At 54.2% G+C, this 18,114-nt stretch overlaps 7 protein-coding genes across 7 annotated transcripts; 2 read left to right on the top strand and 5 right to left on the bottom strand.

Moving 5' to 3' along the window:
* Nucleotides 1-115: 115 nt before the first annotated feature.
* On the bottom strand, nt 116-1,189 carry HER10_EVM0009411 (uncharacterized protein; the record flags this gene model as incomplete). The annotated part of the gene is made up of 2 exons (XM_035478899.1): nt 116-801; nt 925-1,189. The coding sequence occupies 2 exons, from the start codon at nt 1,187-1,189 to the stop codon at nt 116-118; spliced, it is 951 nt and encodes a 316-aa protein (XP_035327153.1).
* Nucleotides 1,190-2,788: 1,599 nt separating this feature from the next.
* HER10_EVM0013058 (uncharacterized protein) lies at nt 2,789-4,026 on the top strand (the record flags this gene model as incomplete). Its single annotated transcript, XM_035482429.1, has 4 exons — nt 2,789-3,277; nt 3,392-3,447; nt 3,524-3,671; nt 3,775-4,026. 4 exons carry the CDS (start codon nt 2,789-2,791, stop codon nt 4,024-4,026), a joined length of 945 nt encoding a protein of 314 aa, XP_035327445.1.
* Nucleotides 4,027-4,816: 790 nt separating this feature from the next.
* Nucleotides 4,817-5,522, bottom strand: HER10_EVM0000892 (translation initiation factor; the record flags this gene model as incomplete). Its single annotated transcript, XM_035470659.1, has 4 exons — nt 4,817-4,965; nt 5,030-5,122; nt 5,249-5,323; nt 5,495-5,522. 4 exons carry the CDS (start codon nt 5,520-5,522, stop codon nt 4,817-4,819), a joined length of 345 nt encoding a protein of 114 aa, XP_035326501.1.
* A 1,705-nt stretch (nt 5,523-7,227) lies between these two features.
* On the bottom strand, nt 7,228-8,619 carry HER10_EVM0002239 (dioxygenase; the record flags this gene model as incomplete). The annotated part of the gene is made up of 3 exons (XM_035471960.1): nt 8,203-8,619; nt 7,638-8,119; nt 7,228-7,501 (listed from the first exon to the last, which is right to left on the bottom strand). Exons 1-3 carry the CDS (start codon nt 8,428-8,430, stop codon nt 7,228-7,230), a joined length of 984 nt encoding a protein of 327 aa, XP_035326600.1. The 5' UTR covers nt 8,431-8,619.
* A 2,205-nt stretch (nt 8,620-10,824) lies between these two features.
* HER10_EVM0007008 (TAM domain methyltransferase) lies at nt 10,825-12,514 on the top strand (the record flags this gene model as incomplete). The annotated part of the gene is made up of 9 exons (XM_035476575.1): nt 10,825-10,884; nt 10,950-10,988; nt 11,193-11,283; nt 11,345-11,386; nt 11,466-11,591; nt 11,659-11,681; nt 11,742-11,779; nt 11,841-11,978; nt 12,091-12,514. The coding sequence occupies exons 1-9, from the start codon at nt 10,861-10,863 to the stop codon at nt 12,512-12,514; spliced, it is 945 nt and encodes a 314-aa protein (XP_035326953.1). The 5' UTR covers nt 10,825-10,860.
* Nucleotides 12,515-13,030: 516 nt separating this feature from the next.
* Nucleotides 13,031-15,031, bottom strand: HER10_EVM0007548 (uncharacterized protein; the record flags this gene model as incomplete). The annotated part of the gene is made up of 4 exons (XM_035477101.1): nt 13,980-15,031; nt 13,635-13,773; nt 13,457-13,477; nt 13,031-13,377 (listed from the first exon to the last, which is right to left on the bottom strand). Exons 1-4 carry the CDS (start codon nt 14,991-14,993, stop codon nt 13,031-13,033), a joined length of 1,521 nt encoding a protein of 506 aa, XP_035327002.1. The 5' UTR covers nt 14,994-15,031.
* A 347-nt stretch (nt 15,032-15,378) lies between these two features.
* HER10_EVM0011855 (uncharacterized protein) lies at nt 15,379-16,749 on the bottom strand (the record flags this gene model as incomplete). The annotated part of the gene is made up of 3 exons (XM_035481271.1): nt 15,379-15,510; nt 16,251-16,417; nt 16,467-16,749. 3 exons carry the CDS (start codon nt 16,747-16,749, stop codon nt 15,379-15,381), a joined length of 582 nt encoding a protein of 193 aa, XP_035327342.1.
* Nucleotides 16,750-18,114: the final 1,365 nt, after the last annotated feature.

Below are 18,114 nucleotides of genomic sequence, written 5' to 3'. Positions count from 1 at the left end.
AATCAGACACATATAATACACTCATTACATGTTTTTGTTTTACTCCTCATACACATGTCCGCCACAACCTCTGCCGTCGTTGCTTCCAACCGACTTCTAGCAAGAAGGCTCAGCCTCACAGACGTTCCCCCCGTCTCTTGGCATAATCCTTCCTCTCCATATCCTTCATGCCCTTCTGCATCATCTTCCAGTCCTCCATCGTCGTGGCCTGCGTGTTGCCCCACGCGATCCACTTCTTGGGCTCCCACGTCTTGGGGTTGAACTGCCTGGTCATGACAAAGTACTCTGTCTGGTTCTGCACCCGCAGCCCGCCCTTGACGGGCTTATTCGTCGACTTTTCAATCTTGTCCAGCTTCTGCGAGCTCGAGATGGCGACGACGACCTGCTGGATGACCGGCGCCTTGCCCACCGGCGGCATCATCGCCACTCTGTGGCTCACGATGCGCGGCTTGCCGTCGTAGCGGAGCAGCTCCCATGTCAGCTTCTCCGTCGCCTTGCGGCGCGAGATGACGGCCGACAGGGTCTGGTACAGGGCCGGGGTGCAGATCTCGCGGAGAGTGTCCTTGTCGCCGGCGGCCAGGGCCTCGCCCAGGCGGCGGTGGAGCTCCTTGGCCTCGGGGACGATCTTGGTGTAGCTGAGCTGGCAGCGCGGCTTGGTGGTCCAGTTCGGCATGGATTGGACCTTTGCGCCGAAGACGGCGAAGAAGTCTAGCACGCGCTGCTTGAGGCGGGCGTAGGTGTATGCCCAGAGGGCCTTGGGGGACTTGTCGAGTTGGGAGAAGGGGAGGGTGACAAAGGTTCCTAGTTTGAGTGCCGTGTTAACGAGCTATCCTCGATATCTTCCTCTTTCCTGATCGATCCTTCTTTCCCTCCACATATAAAGTGCGCCTGCTCAGCAACACTGTCTCGACACTGGGAACGCACCTGGGAGCATAATGTGTGCCATGGTCATGGACTTTTCAATCTCGCTGGCGGAATATCCGCCATCGGCCTGGGAAGCTTTCTTGTTCTGGCGGGAACTCATCCGCATGTCCGCGGCGAATTTGCTTGCATAGCACCTCCTCGCCGTCACGGTCACGGCAGGCGATGCTGCTATCCTCTTGGCCGCGGGGAGAACTCTGGTGAAGGGCTGCTGGGGGCGCATGGCTGCGCTGCCGAGGCCGAGCAGCGGCCTCGCGGATCGGTACATGGCGCGTGACGGGTGGGTCAATCGGTCTCGATTCGTGATCGTTGGACTATGCCAGGTTCGAGGTTGTCGTCGTCGTCGTTGTCGAGTGCGGGAGCGGGCGGACTCTGGGAATGGTCTGATTCCGAACAGGTCGTCCTATCCTCTTACCGGGGAGCTCTATCACGAACACTTCTGCTGACCAAAAATTCCAATTGGAAAAGTAGGTGGTCCAAGCTTTCGGGGGACATTTTTCTTGATGATCCACAATTCGGTCGGAATCCTCCGCGGCAAGCGCTTCGGCCGTCGCATCTTTTGGAAACTGCGGAGTGCACGGTTCATGTTCTTGCCGCGATGGTCATCCGCGCCACACTGTGGCTTGAAGAGCTACGTTTCCCCCACTAGAGTTGAATTTCACCAATGACAGCCTCGATAGTCATCAAGCCACGTCGAGTGGATAATTGCTTCCCAAAATGACGACGAAGCAGGCACTGGCAGGGTTGTGGTATCCGTTCATGATGTGTCGGACTCCGCAATGAGGGAGAAGAGGCATTCGTACCTTACGCTACGGATACGTACCTTACCCACGGTCGGGCAGGACCCTGCTGTCATTGTCTCAATTCCGCATCCACAAGGGAAGCCCGACTAAAACGTGCCTGTACCTGCTCGTGCTGCTCGGTGCTCAGTGCCCAGCCCAGCACTCAGGGACGACGTAGCAATCAAGATAATGTGAGGTAGCGAACCTGGAAGGTGGGAGGATGGATGGATGCTTCACCTTTTTGGAATACTCATTAATCAATCCAAACCTTTTTTCTTTTCTAATCTGCTCTACAAAGTTGACCAATAGCTCACCTCCTGGACTACCTGGATTCGGCCATTTTGGTATTATCTCACGCACACACACATTCCCGCAATTGACACTTGTCGACACAATTGCGGGCAGCGGCACGCGACCTACCTGACTGGGCTTCCATTCCCCCTCCTCGTCTTCGTCTTCGTCCGTCCTCCGAATAACCCCCCAAAAAGGGTCCCTCTCACACTCAAGCTCCAATCCCCTCCTTCACATCCCGGCCGCCTCCAACTCTCGGGTGCTCTCCGTTCCTTGGAACATTCCTGTCCCAAAAAAACAAGAATAGAGGGAGGAAATCGACCGCACCCCCCAGAAACGAGCCGCAGGGCCGCCCAATCCCAAGTGCTGGAGCACGACGCCGAGACACAACCTTGGAAGCACCAGTTTGCCGAGCTACCTTTTTGTCTGCCACTAGGTAGTTCTCGACTGGATCTTGCTTCTTCCAAACTTCCAGAAATCCGCTCCGCTCTGCTGCTACACTACGCTACTCGCCAACCTTACCTACCTTGGGGTTCAAGGTCCCAAAAGGCCTAGACGCCTACGGATACCGGACTCTTCGACCAACCGACCATCGCACAATAGCTTCGAACCTAACCCTCCTTCTCGTCCATCACAAGCTCTCTTCCTCTCTCCGTCTGGCCCTTGCCTCCTTCGACACCTCTACTACCCCCATGCCGCCATCGCCGCCGCCGCCGCCGCAGACAACCGTATCCGAATCCCCTCCATCAATGGCAGCGCAGTCCGCCGCAACACCACCGCCTCACAGAGCTTAGATGGCACCCCTCGCGCGCGCCGTCTCAAATCACCACCTCCAGCACCAACACCACCACACAAACGGCACCCCGATTCCCACGAACGGCGTTCCTCCGGACCCAAACGCAGACGACACCACCTCTGGCCACCCGCCGCCCTACAACCCGGACCTCGTCTCCTCCTCCCTCCTCGAACCCCGCATCGCCGTCGTCCTCAATGTCCCCAAGCCATGGCGACCATGGCTCTTCGCCTGCCGCCTTCTCTCTATCGGCCCGGCCATCTTCTGGGCTCTGCAGCCCGCCCTGACCCTCCTCGTTCAGATTATTCCCGTCGCCGTACCGGGGGGAAAGAAAGCTGTTGATGCTGCCGCTGCGGCGGCCTCCGGAGTCGGGGTTGGGGGTGTCGTCGGCGGCGGGTTCGCGGGTAGCACGTGTCCCCCGCCCAATTGGCCACCCGGACACTCCGAGATACCGTTCCCTTGGACTGAAATGTCCCTGGGACTCATGTGGGTATGTGGGAGCATTCGCTCTTCTCTGGACGAGCACATAACGACCTGCGCTGAGCAGTGCTGTTGAGGTAGCCCCCAAAAGATGATATAAATGCTGACCTGAATATCGTGTTAGTGCGGAGCTTCAGCGTATCTCTCCTTCTTCTTCATAGACTGCCTGATGTCACGATGGTAAGCGGCTGAAGCGCACCTTTCTTCTCTACATGCTGTGTTCCGTATCTGAAGAGGCTCGTCTAACAACGACAAGGCTCATCAACTACACCCCACAAGCGACAATCATCCGCCTCCTTACAATCAACTCCACAAACGCATTCCTCACCGAACGAATCCTTACATTTTCAGGCGGCTTCGAAGACCCAAGACTTCTACTTCCCGGCTGGGTCACCATAGCTACGGTCAGTCACTCTCTCGTTTCCACAGCAGCTTTCTACACTTGAACACTCCCGAAAAGCATTAGTTGAACAACCGCTAACATCTTGCCCTGCGCGCGCAAACCAGACCCTTACGATAGCATACCACATCACCCAACGAAGCATAAACATCCAAAAGGAAACCTCCACCTCGATCAACATCTTCTCCATCGCCAGCTTCATCAGCATGATCTCCCTCCTCGCTCACCTCCACTACAACGGCTCAGACTATCCCGAAAAACCGTTCGAGTCCCTCGCCAGGTTCATCCTGCAGCAGTTCGAGCGTGTGACCGGCGAGGCTATATTGCCTTCCTATTCCCCTTCGCACAGCGAACTATAGGTGTCATGTCACGAATTTACATCTTCAGAGCATTGTCTCATCTGTTTGATATGTATTGGTGAATGTAGGGGGGAGTTGAACTATATACCATGGCGGATGGACTTATACAATGGAAAGGATTCAGGGCGGGAAGCACGAGAACGAGGAAACACGACCTTGTTGAAAGCAACGGGTGCTGCAATGTGCTTTGAGAAACATAGATACCCCAAATTCACAGTTATGCTGCATATAAAGTGATTTCCTCGTGCAATAACACAAGTTGCTGCGACGTTATTACTGTCCACAACGTATGGTTCAAACTTCCGTGTAAATGAAGGAGCAACTTTCGTCTGCTGTATGCCAAGTCGCAGGGTTTTCTTATCATGGATACCTCAAAAAGTGACATATCCCAAGACATTCGACGAGTTCCCCAACGGCCAGAAGGCTCCGAAACAACAGCACACATCACAAACATGGGCAAGAGAGTTTTTGGGACAAGTTTGTCATTTTCAAGACTAAATCTCTGGACCACCCAAACTATCAATGAGAGTACGGTGGGCCCTTTGTGAGATGCTCGAGATCTAACTGTCTCGTCATGCGTCGAAGCTGACGCAAGTCGCCCTCAACCTCCACCGATAACCTCTTCTGTCGGTGGTAGGTATACCGTCCTACTACGTCGCATCGGGTGCCGACACTGAGCGGCGTCGAAAGGCGGAGAGGCTGCTATGCCTCGTGGCTCTTCTCAGACCCGGACGTCAGCCGTAGCCGTTGTGGCCATGGCTGGTAGGAACGGTGGCGACTTGCGGCGTGCTTAGAAACCGTGGACCTTGATGGTCTTGGAATCCAATCCGAGTCCCTCCTTGGTGTTGATGAGGAACTCTTGCACGACCTTGCGCTGGTCACCCTGGAGCTGGATGACCTCGCCCATCTCGCTGTCAGCTACGATGGTGCCATTGCAAGCTAGAAGGGGGCATGTTAGCAGACCGTCCATGTCATGTTGGGGTTGAAGCGGGGTAATCCATACCAAATTGCTTCTTGATGACCTTGAGAATTTTCTTCTGGTCGAATTTCTTCGGGAGACCCTGAACGGTGGTCAAAGTCTTTCGTCCATTGCGCTCTGCAAGTCATGTGTTAGTCACTGTATTATGATTGGTTGCCTTGAGTCGACGCGCGTGGGACCGCTCTGTCGGGACGTGCGGCATTTGTGTCTCTCGACGTCAAGGTTCGGAGGTTCGCGACGTACGTTGGATCCGAATATGGATATAATTTTGAGACTGTTTGGTCTCGCCGGTGTCTTCGTCGGCTTCGGCGAAGGGGTCTGAAGCGCGACAATAGTCAGCATCCTGGTAGGCAAGTTGGTGGCGGTCAAGGGGGAGAGGGGGCAACGCGACGTGTTCCAAGCTCTAGGCGGACAGCGAGCCAGAAGACTTGAAGGACCACGGCGGTGATGGTGGTGGATCGAGGGAAGACGACTGTGGTGGCGACATACCGTAGGACTTGAGATTTTCAATTGACATAAACTCGTCTGTTCGGGGGTGACCTTGGGAAACGGGTTGGGTGACGATTGTCGGGGGTTTAGCGACGGACGGCGTGAGAGCGGTCTCGCTGTAGCAGATGCTTGAGTAGTTGGGTTGTTAACACGAAAATGCGGTTGTTCGCAGTTGATCTAGCGGTTATCTGATGTCGTTGATGTCTGTACTGGGTCGATGATGATGAGGTGGTGGGAGACGGACGAAAGAGGGATCGCTGGGCTGGGTGGTTATATACGTCGGAAGGTTTATGGGGGGTGGACGGGGTCTGCAGATCAGTGACTGATGTTAGGGCGGGCAGGCGGGCAGCCCGCAAAATTGGTAACTTGGGACGGAAGGAATGACGGACTCGGGTTCGGGCGGGCACTGAACAGAGTTACAAAGAGCGCTGCAGTCAGGTACCTATCTCGACTCCTCTGCCTGTATTAGGTAGCGACGTGCGGATAAGGTACCTGACCTGGCTGGGTCTTAGGCCCTGCCGCCCTGGCTGGTGTGAGCAAACCGGGGGACGTGGAAGGTGCAGGTGGGCACGAGGGGCACCTATTGCATAGGGCAGGCACAGGCCACTGGCCGTTTCCCGTGCCTGCGCTGGCTGAACCAGCGGGAAACGGAATTGCGTGAGCCGCTGACTGCGCCCGATAAGGGACCTTGACTTGGGAGAGATAAGGCAACGGAACCTCCCACCACCCGCATCTTCTTCCGCCTTACCTTATAGTAGGTACCTAGTTTTCGAAAGACATTGCCCCTCTTTACTTCGCACAGTTCAACGTGTTACTCACCCTCCGCCCATCATCCCAAAGTCAGCCCTCGCAGTGAGCACGTTGTTTGTGACAAACCCGTCCGAGTCCTGCCCCGCACAAGATGACGACTATGGGTACGGATACCTCATTGCAGAGGTTTGGTTGGTGGTCACACTTGGCACAGAAGCAACAGTCACACCAACACCAGCACGGCCCACACCTAGTTGTGGCTGGACTCATCGACTCGCGCGCCGTCGCTGCGACCCCATGATTGTCCCTGGCTATTTGCGGTTTAGTCGGCGGGATACCCAAACAATCTATGGATGCCATCTGCAGCTCGTATCTCGGCACCTTGCGCTACCCGGCTCCCAAGTACAGCCACCGTGAGGCCTCTGCAAGCGCTCTGCCAGGACGTCGGCGCCACCGGAGCTTTCTCGCTACATCGTACACCTGCAAGAGGTCTCTCGTCGGCAGCCACTACCTCCAACGATCACGCACTTTCAAGGACTGAGACATGAGCAATCATCTGATAGGGGACCCCCTGGAAGAACGCCGGCCCAAGAGAGGCACAATGCTGTTTGTTTCGTCTGCAAGACAAATCCTGACTCCCTGCGTCTGCGGCCTCTGCATCAACGCCAACCCGGCCGGCTTCCAGACCTTACGCCTCGACCAGTCCCGAGTCGGCAATGACCATCTGCTGCCAGCCGGCCTTGCCGTTTTCAGCGCCCAGCCCTACAGCTTACAAGTCTCCGGATGCGGCTCCACGATGCGTCACTGAGAGCTGACTAGCATGTCCCTGTCCTCCGTCACAATCCAACAATCCTACGAACAGAGCCTTTGAGACCACGATCGAGCAAAAGCAGGATTGGTGTCAAGGCGCTTAAGTCACTCGATCGTGTAGTCACGAAGTGTAAAATTAAAGACTTCCAATGTTCATTACAATTCGACATTCATCAGTCAAGCTCTGGCACCGGCAAATGGTCGACAAGCTTGAGATGTGTCAGACCCAGCTTTCCCAACGCTTCGATAGCATTCCGGTCCCGCAGCTCCTGCGTCTCCTTCTCCGAGACCAGCACAAAGTCTTGCTTCAGCAACCATCCGCCCTCCTTGACGCTGTACTCCTCCGCCGTCGCCTTGTCCACCTTATCGAGGTCGACAACAAGACTCTTTTTAACACCAAACACCGCATCCGATTTCTCATACGGATCTCCCCGGATATAGAGTGCGCTAGTTGATTGCGTCAGCCAGATCCATGATCCATCTCACCCAACCCTGGCCATCCGCATCGGAACGGAACGAACGGCGGGTTCTTGAAAGAGCTAGCTCCTACAATGGAGCAACAGATAAGGGCGGAGAAACCTACGTGATCAAGTGGTCCCAGCCTTCTTTTTGGAACATGAAGTGCAGATGCGCTGGCCGCCAGCAATGACGCCCGAGCAGAGACAGCAAGTTTCCAACCGGCCCATCGTGGGGAATTGGATAGCTCACGGGCTTGATTCCCTGGAAAAAGAAGCGACCCTCCTTATCCGAGATCATGACACAGCGCTCGCTCGCTTCTGTCCTCCCTTCGTGCTGCACGTCGTAGTGGCCACTGCTGTCCGTCTCCCAGATGTCAATCTTGACTCCGGAGATGGGGTTACCTTGCCTGTCCTTGATCGTGCACACAACCAGCAGCGGTTCGCCTTCAGGATCTCCCGACATATTCGCTCCGTTCTCTAAAGTTGGCGCATCGTGTGTGTGAAACGGTCCCAGGACGGAGCCTTCGGTGGAGTCGGACGGCTTGGGGTGGTTGATGCTGTCGACGAGCAGGGAGAGGCCTAGGATATCAGAGAGAAGAATGAACTCCTAGTCGGGCGGTCAGCGTCGTTTGTCACAGTGTTCAGTCAGGTCCGCCATATTCACGACGGGTGCACCGCGCGCCGACTTACATGCCGCACGTCGCTGCTAATCTGCCCGCAGCCGACGAGGAAATTCAGCGCCGCCATCCACTCGTCAGTGCTCAACCGCGTCTCCCGCGCAAAGTCGTGCAGATGGGTGACGAGCCGTTCCATGAGGTACTTGAGTCGTGCATTGTCGCTCTGCGAGTTGATGCGAACGGTGTTCGGTGTGATGTTGTCGATCGTGAGATCTAGGAGCTCTGGTGTGTTTTGAGCCATTGTTGCTTGCTAATTGTGTGTGATCTAGATGCAGGCAGCGACAAGAGTCCAATTCGCTTCCCAAGTGTCCAGTCGAGATAGAAGCGGCTTTTTCTTTGCTTGTCTCGTCTATCTTTAATATCAAGGACCTCGGATTTATCTGGAAGGGGTGCTACTCTTCGGAGGGAGGGGCACTCTTTATGTAATGCTCTGTAATCGCTGATTTCCGAGTGGGCTACCTAGCTGTACCATGCAGCCATGCAGTACAGATGGTCTGAATTTCGAGTGTCGGTCGACGGGTGATACCTTAGCCGCGTCGCGGCAAATCCGCCGCACCTTGGACGTACTCGCACACTTCAGAGCACAACGGATTTACGGAACAAGTCTCTAAGTCCTAGGATTAACTGCCTGGGAAGAGGTATGTCAGCACATTGTCATTTGATAGTTCCCCGAGACTCGAGGATACGGTAATTCTCCCCCTCTACCCCTCCCCCTCCACATCCCCAGGTAGGTACCTACCTAGGTGATAATCCCCCTCCGGCACTCAGTCTGAGTCTCTGACTTCATAGAGGAGAGGGCGTTCTGCGGGGTACTAGCGCTGCCCCGCCCCCACAACCTGTCGCGGGAGACTCTGAAGTCGGTGGAGGGCTTGGAGGGGTAATGCGTCCAGGGGCCCGAGCGTCACCCCCGGGTCCTGGCTCGGGACTTGATATGGGCGGGCGGATTGTGTAAGCGGCCTTCTTCGGCACTCGGACCCGAGCGGGATGTCCGGGGGATCATAACGACGAGAGGGTTTAGGAGTGGTATATCTGGATTAGGAACTATGTTGTGTTCTGCCGTTGCCTTTGGGTGATCAGAGACTGTACACTTTTGGTATGGAGCTTTGGTCCCCGTGTATTTTACGTGAGGATGTTTGCTGCTACCCAAGGTAAGTATGTAAGGTAAAGACGGCGAAGAATCATCAAGTCATATGGCGACAAGTATGTCTATACTGAATAGAAGGCTGTAAAATAATCAGAGCATTGATCTTCGTGCTTCGTAGAAACTCGAAAGGATGGGTAGCAAAAGTGAGAAGATACACTCGAGATTGGGCTGGGAGGGTAAAGTACCTTGCGCATCATAAAAGTGTGTAATGTCGTTGAGCTTCTCCTGAACTGGAATTTTCAGTACAACGTGGAGGTACAGCTGCCACTCTCCCTCTAGTTCCCTTCCCATCGGTCATTAGTAGTGGGCTCTCCTTCCGGTACCGTGGCACTTTGCTTAGCAGGCCCGGGTCAGCTCATCACTGCTCGATTCCGAGCTCCGTGCCGCACGAGGCCCACTTTCTCCGACTGAGCCCTCGGCGCCGGCAGCGGCGTTAGATTTTTCGGAGCGAAAAAGTCACCTCTGACACAATTCTGTGCAGGCGCGAACTAGGTAACAAAAGCCGTCGTTGAAGCTACCGCGGGTCACAAAAAGCCTACTACTAGGGATATACGGTGTGCCCTATCAACGACGCGACAATACGACACAATGCAACTCGAAAGATTGGATAAAAAAAACTCTGGAAAACCTAAACCCGAGTCATGACATTCACAAAACCACGCGTTATCCAGAAGAAGAGGGATAAACGGAGCGTAGTTCGAGCAAATATGAACGCGTAGGTCAGTATAAACTTACTCTGTACACCGACACACTATACTCCGTATAGTAAAGATAACTCCGCGGATAAAGCGGCTTTGAGAATCTGAAGCCAGCAACTTGACAAATGTCCTCCGTCATTTCCCAACCCCCTTCCCGGACGGCCGACGAATCAATCTCGGCACTCGCTGGTCCCTGCATGATCATCACAACTCAAAGTTCACGACCGTGCCCGAGCTTTTGCCATTTTTTTTTTTCTTCAGGACACTTCTTTTGAAGCGATGTTATGTTCCTCGCACACTTGTGCTTAACGTAGTCTCCGCGATAAGGCATTCGTAATCTGCATTGGAAGTTTCCACGTAGCCGCCGGCGTTAAATAAGGTAGGTTCGATCCCGCCTTGGTACTCGGTCCAGACTGGGGAGGTGCGGCATGTATGAGGTGCCTGATTGCCCAGAAAGGGGGGGGCCGTCCCTACTTCTCTCACCCGTTTACGTGTTTACGGAAGGCCGGGATTGGAATTGCTCTACAAGGTAATTACGGACAAGAAAATGTAATCGTAAGGTGTGCCCCGGTGTCGATGTTGCGCGTAAGTGCCATCGGATTAAGCTCCGACCTGACTCCTCTTCCCCTTCCCCCTTTCCTTGCCCTCCTTACCCACCTTACGCAGTAGTCCTCGGGGCCCTCTTCCCCGTACCCTCACCATCCCTGGAACGACCGTTATCCACCTTTTGCTTTTCCCGAACCCAAACCGGGGTCGGCTTTCTCAATCTACCAACCTACAAACATTTACATCGACAAAAACGACCTGGACAAGTCCAGAGCGAAGAGATATGGCTGCCGCTGGGCAACCTCTGGTGCGTTTTTTGACGAGAGCTCCATATTGATTGGTTTTGGTTTAACTAATTGGTTGTGTTTCTAGGAGCCCGATACATTTGATTCGGACTCGGCAATCTCGGAGGTATGAGTGTTTTGTTCTGCCCAGCTTGCCTTCTTCACCCCCACCCAATTTGTACCTCTCTTATGTCTAGTTACGTGGCGGCGTTTCACGTCACATCCCGCGCAGCTGGAGCTCCAAAGATGCCGCCAGAAGCGCAACCAAAGATGACTTTCACCATGTTTCGAGATAGGCATCAGCAAAGACTGATGCTAACATGTTCTAAAGCTTCGGAATGGCAGTACCGACTCGCCTACCCCGAGTATGTTGACGGTGCTGGAGGAGAATGGCAGGACATATCACGCAATGAGTTCCGGGAGTGAGCAGTGCCTTGTGAACCACCTCTCCAATGCTGGGTTCTTGACTGACGATATCAATAGAATACCCGTTTCCCAACGACATTGTCGAGCAGGAACGCCTAGGTATGCATCTCTTCCCCTTGGCTTCTTATGCAGATCGAGAAAAGAGCCTGGAAGCTCATAGTGTATCATCTCAAACCAGATTTCCAACACCTCATGTGGAGTGTGACGCTGGGCGACAAGCTGTGCTTATGTCCTAAGGACTCACAAAAGGCAAAGCGCGTGCTGGACGCCGGGACGGGCACCGGGATCTGGGCGATGGATTACGGTGAGATACATCTCATCCTGCCTCACCTTGCTTTGGGGTTGTGAGATTGACGGCGTTGAAATTGTAGCGGACGCACATCCGGAAGCCAAGGCAAGTCGATGAGATCCTCTCCATCCTGGCCAGCGGCAACTAACACGGTACTCAATCTAGGTCATTGGTGTAGATCTGAGCAACATCCAACCAAAATGGTAGGCTCATCACGTGGGAAACAATCTCATTGTCGTATACACTGACGCCCGGGGATGACAGGACCCCTCCGAACTTGACATGGGAGCTGGATGACCTAGAGCAAAATTGGACTTGGTCTCAGCCGTTCGATTTCATCTTCGTCCGCATGCTAGCAGGGAGTCTCAAAAACTACCAAGACTTTATAAACCAAGCCTTCGAGTGTGTCTCAATCTTCTCTCTCACCCTTACTCTCACTGTCATACCCATCCATCTCATTCTATGCACACTTATTCCCAGCAGTCACTCAAATACTCACCACCTTGCCCACCAGAAACCTTGAACCAGGCGGCTACCTGGAAATGCAAGACCTCTCCCTCCCCTATCGCTGCGACGACGCATCCCTAACGCCAGACTCCCCAATCCACAAACTCTCCGACCTTTTTCTCAGAGGCGGCCGCGTCACAGGCCGCAACATGGACGCGGCGCCCACCTACGCCGCCCTCATGCGCACCGCGGGCTTCGTCGACGTCCAAGAACGACAGTTCAAGTGGCCCGTCAACGCGTGGCCGCGCGACCCGCACTTCAAGACCTTGGGCGCGTACACGCACTGTAACCTCGACCACGGGCTCGAAGGGTTGACGTTGGGGCTCGCGACGAGGAATTTGGGGTGGAGTAAAGAGGAGACGCTGCTTTTTTGCGCGACGGTGAGGAAGAGTTTGAGGAGCCATAAGGTGCATGCTTATGTTCCTTTGTAAGTTGGAATTCTTTATGATGATGAAGTGAAAGTGAGTGCGTGCTGACTTGCCTGGTACAGATACGTCGTGTACGGGCGGAAGCCGACGGTGGCGGAGACGAGTGGATCCAATCCACCGGACGGTATACAGTAGCCGTTCATATTTCTCTAGTTAGGGACATTATTGGGCGTAGGGAAATCATATAGACTTCCGGGCTGGCGGTTTGCTGGGGGTCATTTCGCATACGAATCATGGTGTTTTGGCGTTTTGCGATGAGGGAGCATGGTTCATCAACGGCGGGGAAAGGACAAAGGGGCGTTTCACCATGGGAAGGACCTGGGACATTTTTATGGTTCATCAGGACAGCCATTCCAAAGTTTTTTTCATTCACTCTAGCTAGGAAATAACTCCAGGCACGCCATCCGTCGGGCTGCGGTACAAAAGAGACTCTTGGTATGGGTACGTGCGCGCTGGTCCAGACGCAGTTCAAATTAAATCAGGATAGAGGCAAGCAGGCATTCGTCTTCGTCATGAGACTTAAGCACCCCGATTCCTTGCCCGAGCACGAGATGCGAGTTGATCCATGTGTTTCTTCCACCGAGACCACCAGACTTCGTTTCTCTCCTGGACCACTGGCCCATCGGGAAACCCTGCATCATCGTCAATAGGATCAGTTCCGCTGTGGTGGCGGAAAATCGGGCCAAGTCCTCCCCAGGGGTAAGCCGGGCTCGAAGGGAGAGGCACGTTAGAGATGGTTGTGGTAGGCGTGCCGGCCACGGAGAAACTGGTATTGAAGATAGCACTGCTGTCTCTGCTGGGGTTGCTCAAGCGGCTTGTCGTTGACGTGATGAACGTCGTGGTTGGGTCTACAGATGTCCATGTTCCTGTGATGTCATTAGATTGACTAAAACAGGTCGGGAGGTTCTGACTTACGATTGGTTCTAGCTGAAGACGTCCATGAACTTGTGGACCCCGCCGACGACGCTATCGTGATGTTCTGCCATCTGGAACTGCAGGAAGATCTGGGTGGGTACGCGGTGTACGCTGTGTTGTTTGAAGAGAATGGTGGGTAGACCACGGTTGGATCAGCCTTCGCCGTGGCGGAAGTAATGAGAATGCTTGTGGTGACGACCTGAGTTACGGTGCCGTTTGTTACAGTGACAGTATTGCAAGCCGAAGGAGTTCCAGATGGAAGGCCAGGAGAGTTGGTAAACGCTGGGCCCGCCGACTCGGTAAGAGAGGATCCAGAAGGCGGCGCGGTGCCGGAAGAAACCCGAGAACTAGATGAATTGAAAGGTGACAGTGTAGGTACAGGTAATATAGACACAGAAGAGAAGGCGGTTCCTGACATAGTCCAGGTGAAATGAGACGTTGAGATTGCTCCGGAGATGGTGGTTGAGTTGCCGAAGGGGGGTAGTGAGGACGGGTTACCAGTTGTAATGGGTGGAGATCCCGTTGAGAAGGCCGTGCCGTTTGATTTCGTGACCGTTGTCGTGTTTCGTGGAGTAGGCAAAGGAGCAGTGCCGGATGGCGTTGTTGGTACACTAATGGTTGACAACATGTTTGACGCAGTTGAGTTGGGCCACTGACCCCAAGTTGAACTTGAATCTGTCGGAGCGCTGAATGGACCGCCTGTGCCTCCCCAAGTGACACTGACTCCTGTGCCGGCCGAGGTGCCAGTTGCGCCTGGAGTTGCCGTATCGTTGAAGGTTAGGAAAGGAGGCAGGGGAACGATTGAGAGTGTCTGCGTAGTGCTGCCGTTTGCTCCGGTAGCGGTCAAAGTTGTGACAGGGAGTCCTGATGCTGTGCCAGGGATCCAAGTCGGCCTTGGAATAGCAGTGGCGTTTCCTGTCGTTGGGAATGGCGGCAAATTGACGGTGAACGAAGTGCTATTGGATGTTTCTGAGGGCTCGGAGGTTTGAAATAACGTCCCTGAAGCCCACGTGCCACTTCCTGTAGGCCCGGGTAGCTTGGTGGAGTTGGTCGTCGGGAAAGGTGGCCGGTCACTCCCGATGGATGTGTAAGTGATGGCAGCGGTTCCTGAATACACCGTAGAAGGCGGCATACCAGAGCTGTTAACCGCAGTGGGCCAGGGGATCTGGGTTGAATTGTACGTGGGAAAGGGGGCTGATGCTGCTGAAGACGTCAAACTGCTTGTGGCGTTGGCTGTAGACGTCTGCAGAAGCGTCCCATTTGAGGACGAAGTCAGGCTGGGAGTCATCCCGGTTGGCCACAAAGTTATTGTACTGCCTCCACTTGCGGTCATGACTGAAGCCGTTAGGCCTCCGCTAGATGTCGAGTTGGTCCAAGGGAACGATGCCGAGGCCGAGGCAGTAATGTTTGATATAACAGTTGTCGACGAGGTGATGACAGGGATTGAAATGGTGCCAGTAAGTGATGCCTGGGTGGAATTGAACGTTGGCCATGGAGGTAAAGTGGCCGAAGCCCCTATCGAAGTCCTATTGGAGGTTGCTGCATTCCCGGAATGGCTCGTTGCCATCCAAGTGGCGTTAGCACTCGCGGCCCATGTGGAATTTGGTAGTTGAGGAGGGGTGGCGATCGTAGCTGTTATGCTGGTGGCATTGCCGATCGACGTGATGACTACTGTTCCCGCCGTAGAGCCTCTTGTCAGAGTCCCAGTCATGCTCGAGTTCCATGGAGCAGTAAAATCCGTCCCGTTCGCGGAGATCGTAGTTGGAGTACCTGACACTCGACTGGTCACACTTCCAGTCGGCAGTATCAGAGTAGTTGTGTTCGACGCGGGATATGGCCCCGTTGCGCTGGAGCTGTTGGCTGCCGAAGGAAATGTACCAGTGCCAGATGGAACAGGTGGTGGACTTTCTTCACTAATAGAGCCAAGCGTACCGCTTGGCCATATTGTTGAGTTAGCCGGGTACCATGGCGCGGCAGTGACAGCAATGCTCGTTCGGATGACGGAGCCTGTTCCTGAGATGACGACAGTTGAAGTAGGCAGAATCACGGTAATGACGGGGTGGGACGTCCAGTTTCCGGTCGGGCTATTTGAAATGGTTCCGTTTACATGGCCACCGACCGTCGAGGAGTTGACTGGGAGAGTGCCCGAGACTTGAGAGCTGATTGATACGCTGGTAGAGACGCCCGTACCAAGTGGGGTCTGACTGCCTGTAACCGGAGCACCTGATTGTGTGCTATTCCATCCGATAGTGGCTTGTAGGGTATGCGAGAGAGTTGTCAACCGAACGGTTCCATTGGCGCTGAGAGTGACGACGGAAGGTAACACGATACCAGTGGAAGAAGTTCTCAACGAGGACGAGTTGGGCGAGTGAGTCTGGGAGATGGTCTCCGAGGTGGAGAAACCAGTTGAATTCCAGAGCGTAGGCCACGGGCTTTCCACAGGTTGAGTCAACGTAGAAGCTTGGCCCGAAGAGATAAAGAGAGATGTGATCGACGCGGACGTGTTGAAAGAGACTGAAACTGGGCCACCGGTGGCAGTCTGTATCTGGGACGATGAATTGAATGCAGAGAATGGCGGCGAGGGCGTGGAGATAGCCGATGCTAGACCAGTCGAGGATACTGCCGTGCCGTTATTGACTTCGGACGCGGAAGCAAGAGTGCCAGATATGGTCTCTGAAGAAGCTGTATGGCTGTCGCTCAGTGACGTTGCGGTTCTGGTCGAAGTGTTGGCTGGAGGCCAAAGAGTTGACTCTGTTACAAATGACGATGATACACTTGGGGCGATGGAGCTGGACGAATTCAATGACACAATGGTGCTAGCCACCTTTGAAGATACAGTACGTGAAGTCCCATCAGAACTAGGGGAGTAAGTGACGGCATTGGATAGAGTGGCGGTAACTCCAGCAGAAGTAGTCAAGCTCAGAGTAACAGAGTCAGAGACGCCATATGTGCTGGAGTCGCTGGCGACCGAGCCGACTTCAGTTGAAGATGCTAAGCATGTCAGTCTGAGAGCACCATCGGAAATAAATGATCGACTAACCATAGTCACTATTCGCAGAGGATATCACGGTCGACGGCGGCTGGTCACCGTAAGAGGTGGGAGAGGGAGGCGGCGGGTAGGTGTATCCATAGTCGTAGCTGGTGAATGCATTGGGATCTTGAGGGCTCCTCGCGTGATGTTCAACTTTGAGGGCAGCGGCGTAGGACTCGACCTTGTCCCGCTGCTTGAGGTCATTGGCACTGGCGGAAGCTGTCACGCCTGTAGCAAAGAATGGCAGACCGACTACCGTCACAAGGACGACAGTGCGAAATGAGGCTCGCATATTCGGAGTTCCTTCTGAAGGGGCGTCAGTTCAGTTTTCGTAGCAGACAGTATGGTTGACGATCATACCTGGCGAATCACTGATGCTAGGGGTATTCAAACAAACGAAAGTCGGGACTACGAGTAGAAGTGAACGAATGAAAGCCGGCTCAGTCGTATTCGAGTGACTGGGGATGGGCACAGGAGAAGAAACGAAGGAGGGTGAAGGACGAGAGAGAAGGAGAAGGGGGGGAGACCGAGGTGGGAAAGCGGGAGAAGGAACTTTGTGTGTGCAAGTATCTGAAGAAGGGCACGTCGCAATTATAGCAGGAAAGAGCTCACGACTTGCGTAATGAAAGGAAGGTGTGATGCCGGGAAGGTAATGCCACCAACTGGCTTACACATGCACCTCCTTCCTGTCAAATTCATATAAGCTTCCACATCAATCGGGAATGCCTCATCTTGCAAGATACCTTCCTATTACTGCAGTAACCGAAGGCTCCTACTTCGTTCAGTCTTGCCATGAGCCGGAGTTAGTTGCTGAAGCGGGCCGAGGAGAGGCAGTCGGAATATCATTCAACTCTGTGGCCTAATTTGGTGGGGAGCTGTGGATCATACGGCCTTTCCTGCATTGGGATTCCTCTTTGGCACTATGTTAGAAGATTGTGAAGAATAGATGAGCTTGTGCTCGAGGCTAACCAGGTGGTCACAAGAGAAAGATACCCGGCTACTTTGTGGCCCCCGGACCGAGTCCGACACAACACATAGGTACGAGCTTGCAGAATGATGATCGGCTCCAGTTCGTCGACCAAATCGATGCCATACACCCGTATCAGTGGAACGAAGAGAGAGATGGACTTCACGTTCGGTACTCTGTCTGCGGCATCTTCATCTGGCACGGAAAGTCAATGCTGATGAAGAGGTGCTGCATCACCAGTCTCGCCTCTACGAATCTGAATCAGTTCCTGATCAGGATATCACCGAAGAGCGAGCATCGTGACATCCACTCACAAGTCATCAAGCACAGCGTGGTATGGTGGCAGTCACAGACACGGGACGTTATGCCGAGGTGGTTGCACTCACCGAGGAACACCTACCAGTGATCTACCAGAAAGCCACGGGTCGGCGAGACTCGAGCGGCCTCTCCGGCAGAACCTCGATAAGTTTGCACCGAGTCTTGTCCCATCTTGACCATCCCCTAGTGCCGGACACGATTGCAACCAGTTGTAGTTGCAAAAGCCAATCTTTGACAGTGCGTGTCATGCAGCTACCCGTGTACCTCGAAACGAGATTACCTGTTCCTGAAGCAAGTAGTACGCCATAATGGAAGGCTCGGCGTGGGGGCTCGCGATGGCTTGTCCTACTCGTTTTGTTTATGTTAGGCCCA

The sequence above is a fragment of the Colletotrichum scovillei genome (assembly GCF_011075155.1).
Source record: "Colletotrichum scovillei strain TJNH1 chromosome Unknown Contig00011, whole genome shotgun sequence".
Taxonomy (NCBI): domain Eukaryota; kingdom Fungi; phylum Ascomycota; class Sordariomycetes; order Glomerellales; family Glomerellaceae; genus Colletotrichum; species Colletotrichum scovillei.
Note: the sequence above shows the minus strand (reverse complement) of the source record. Positions and strands in the feature narration are given on the sequence as shown.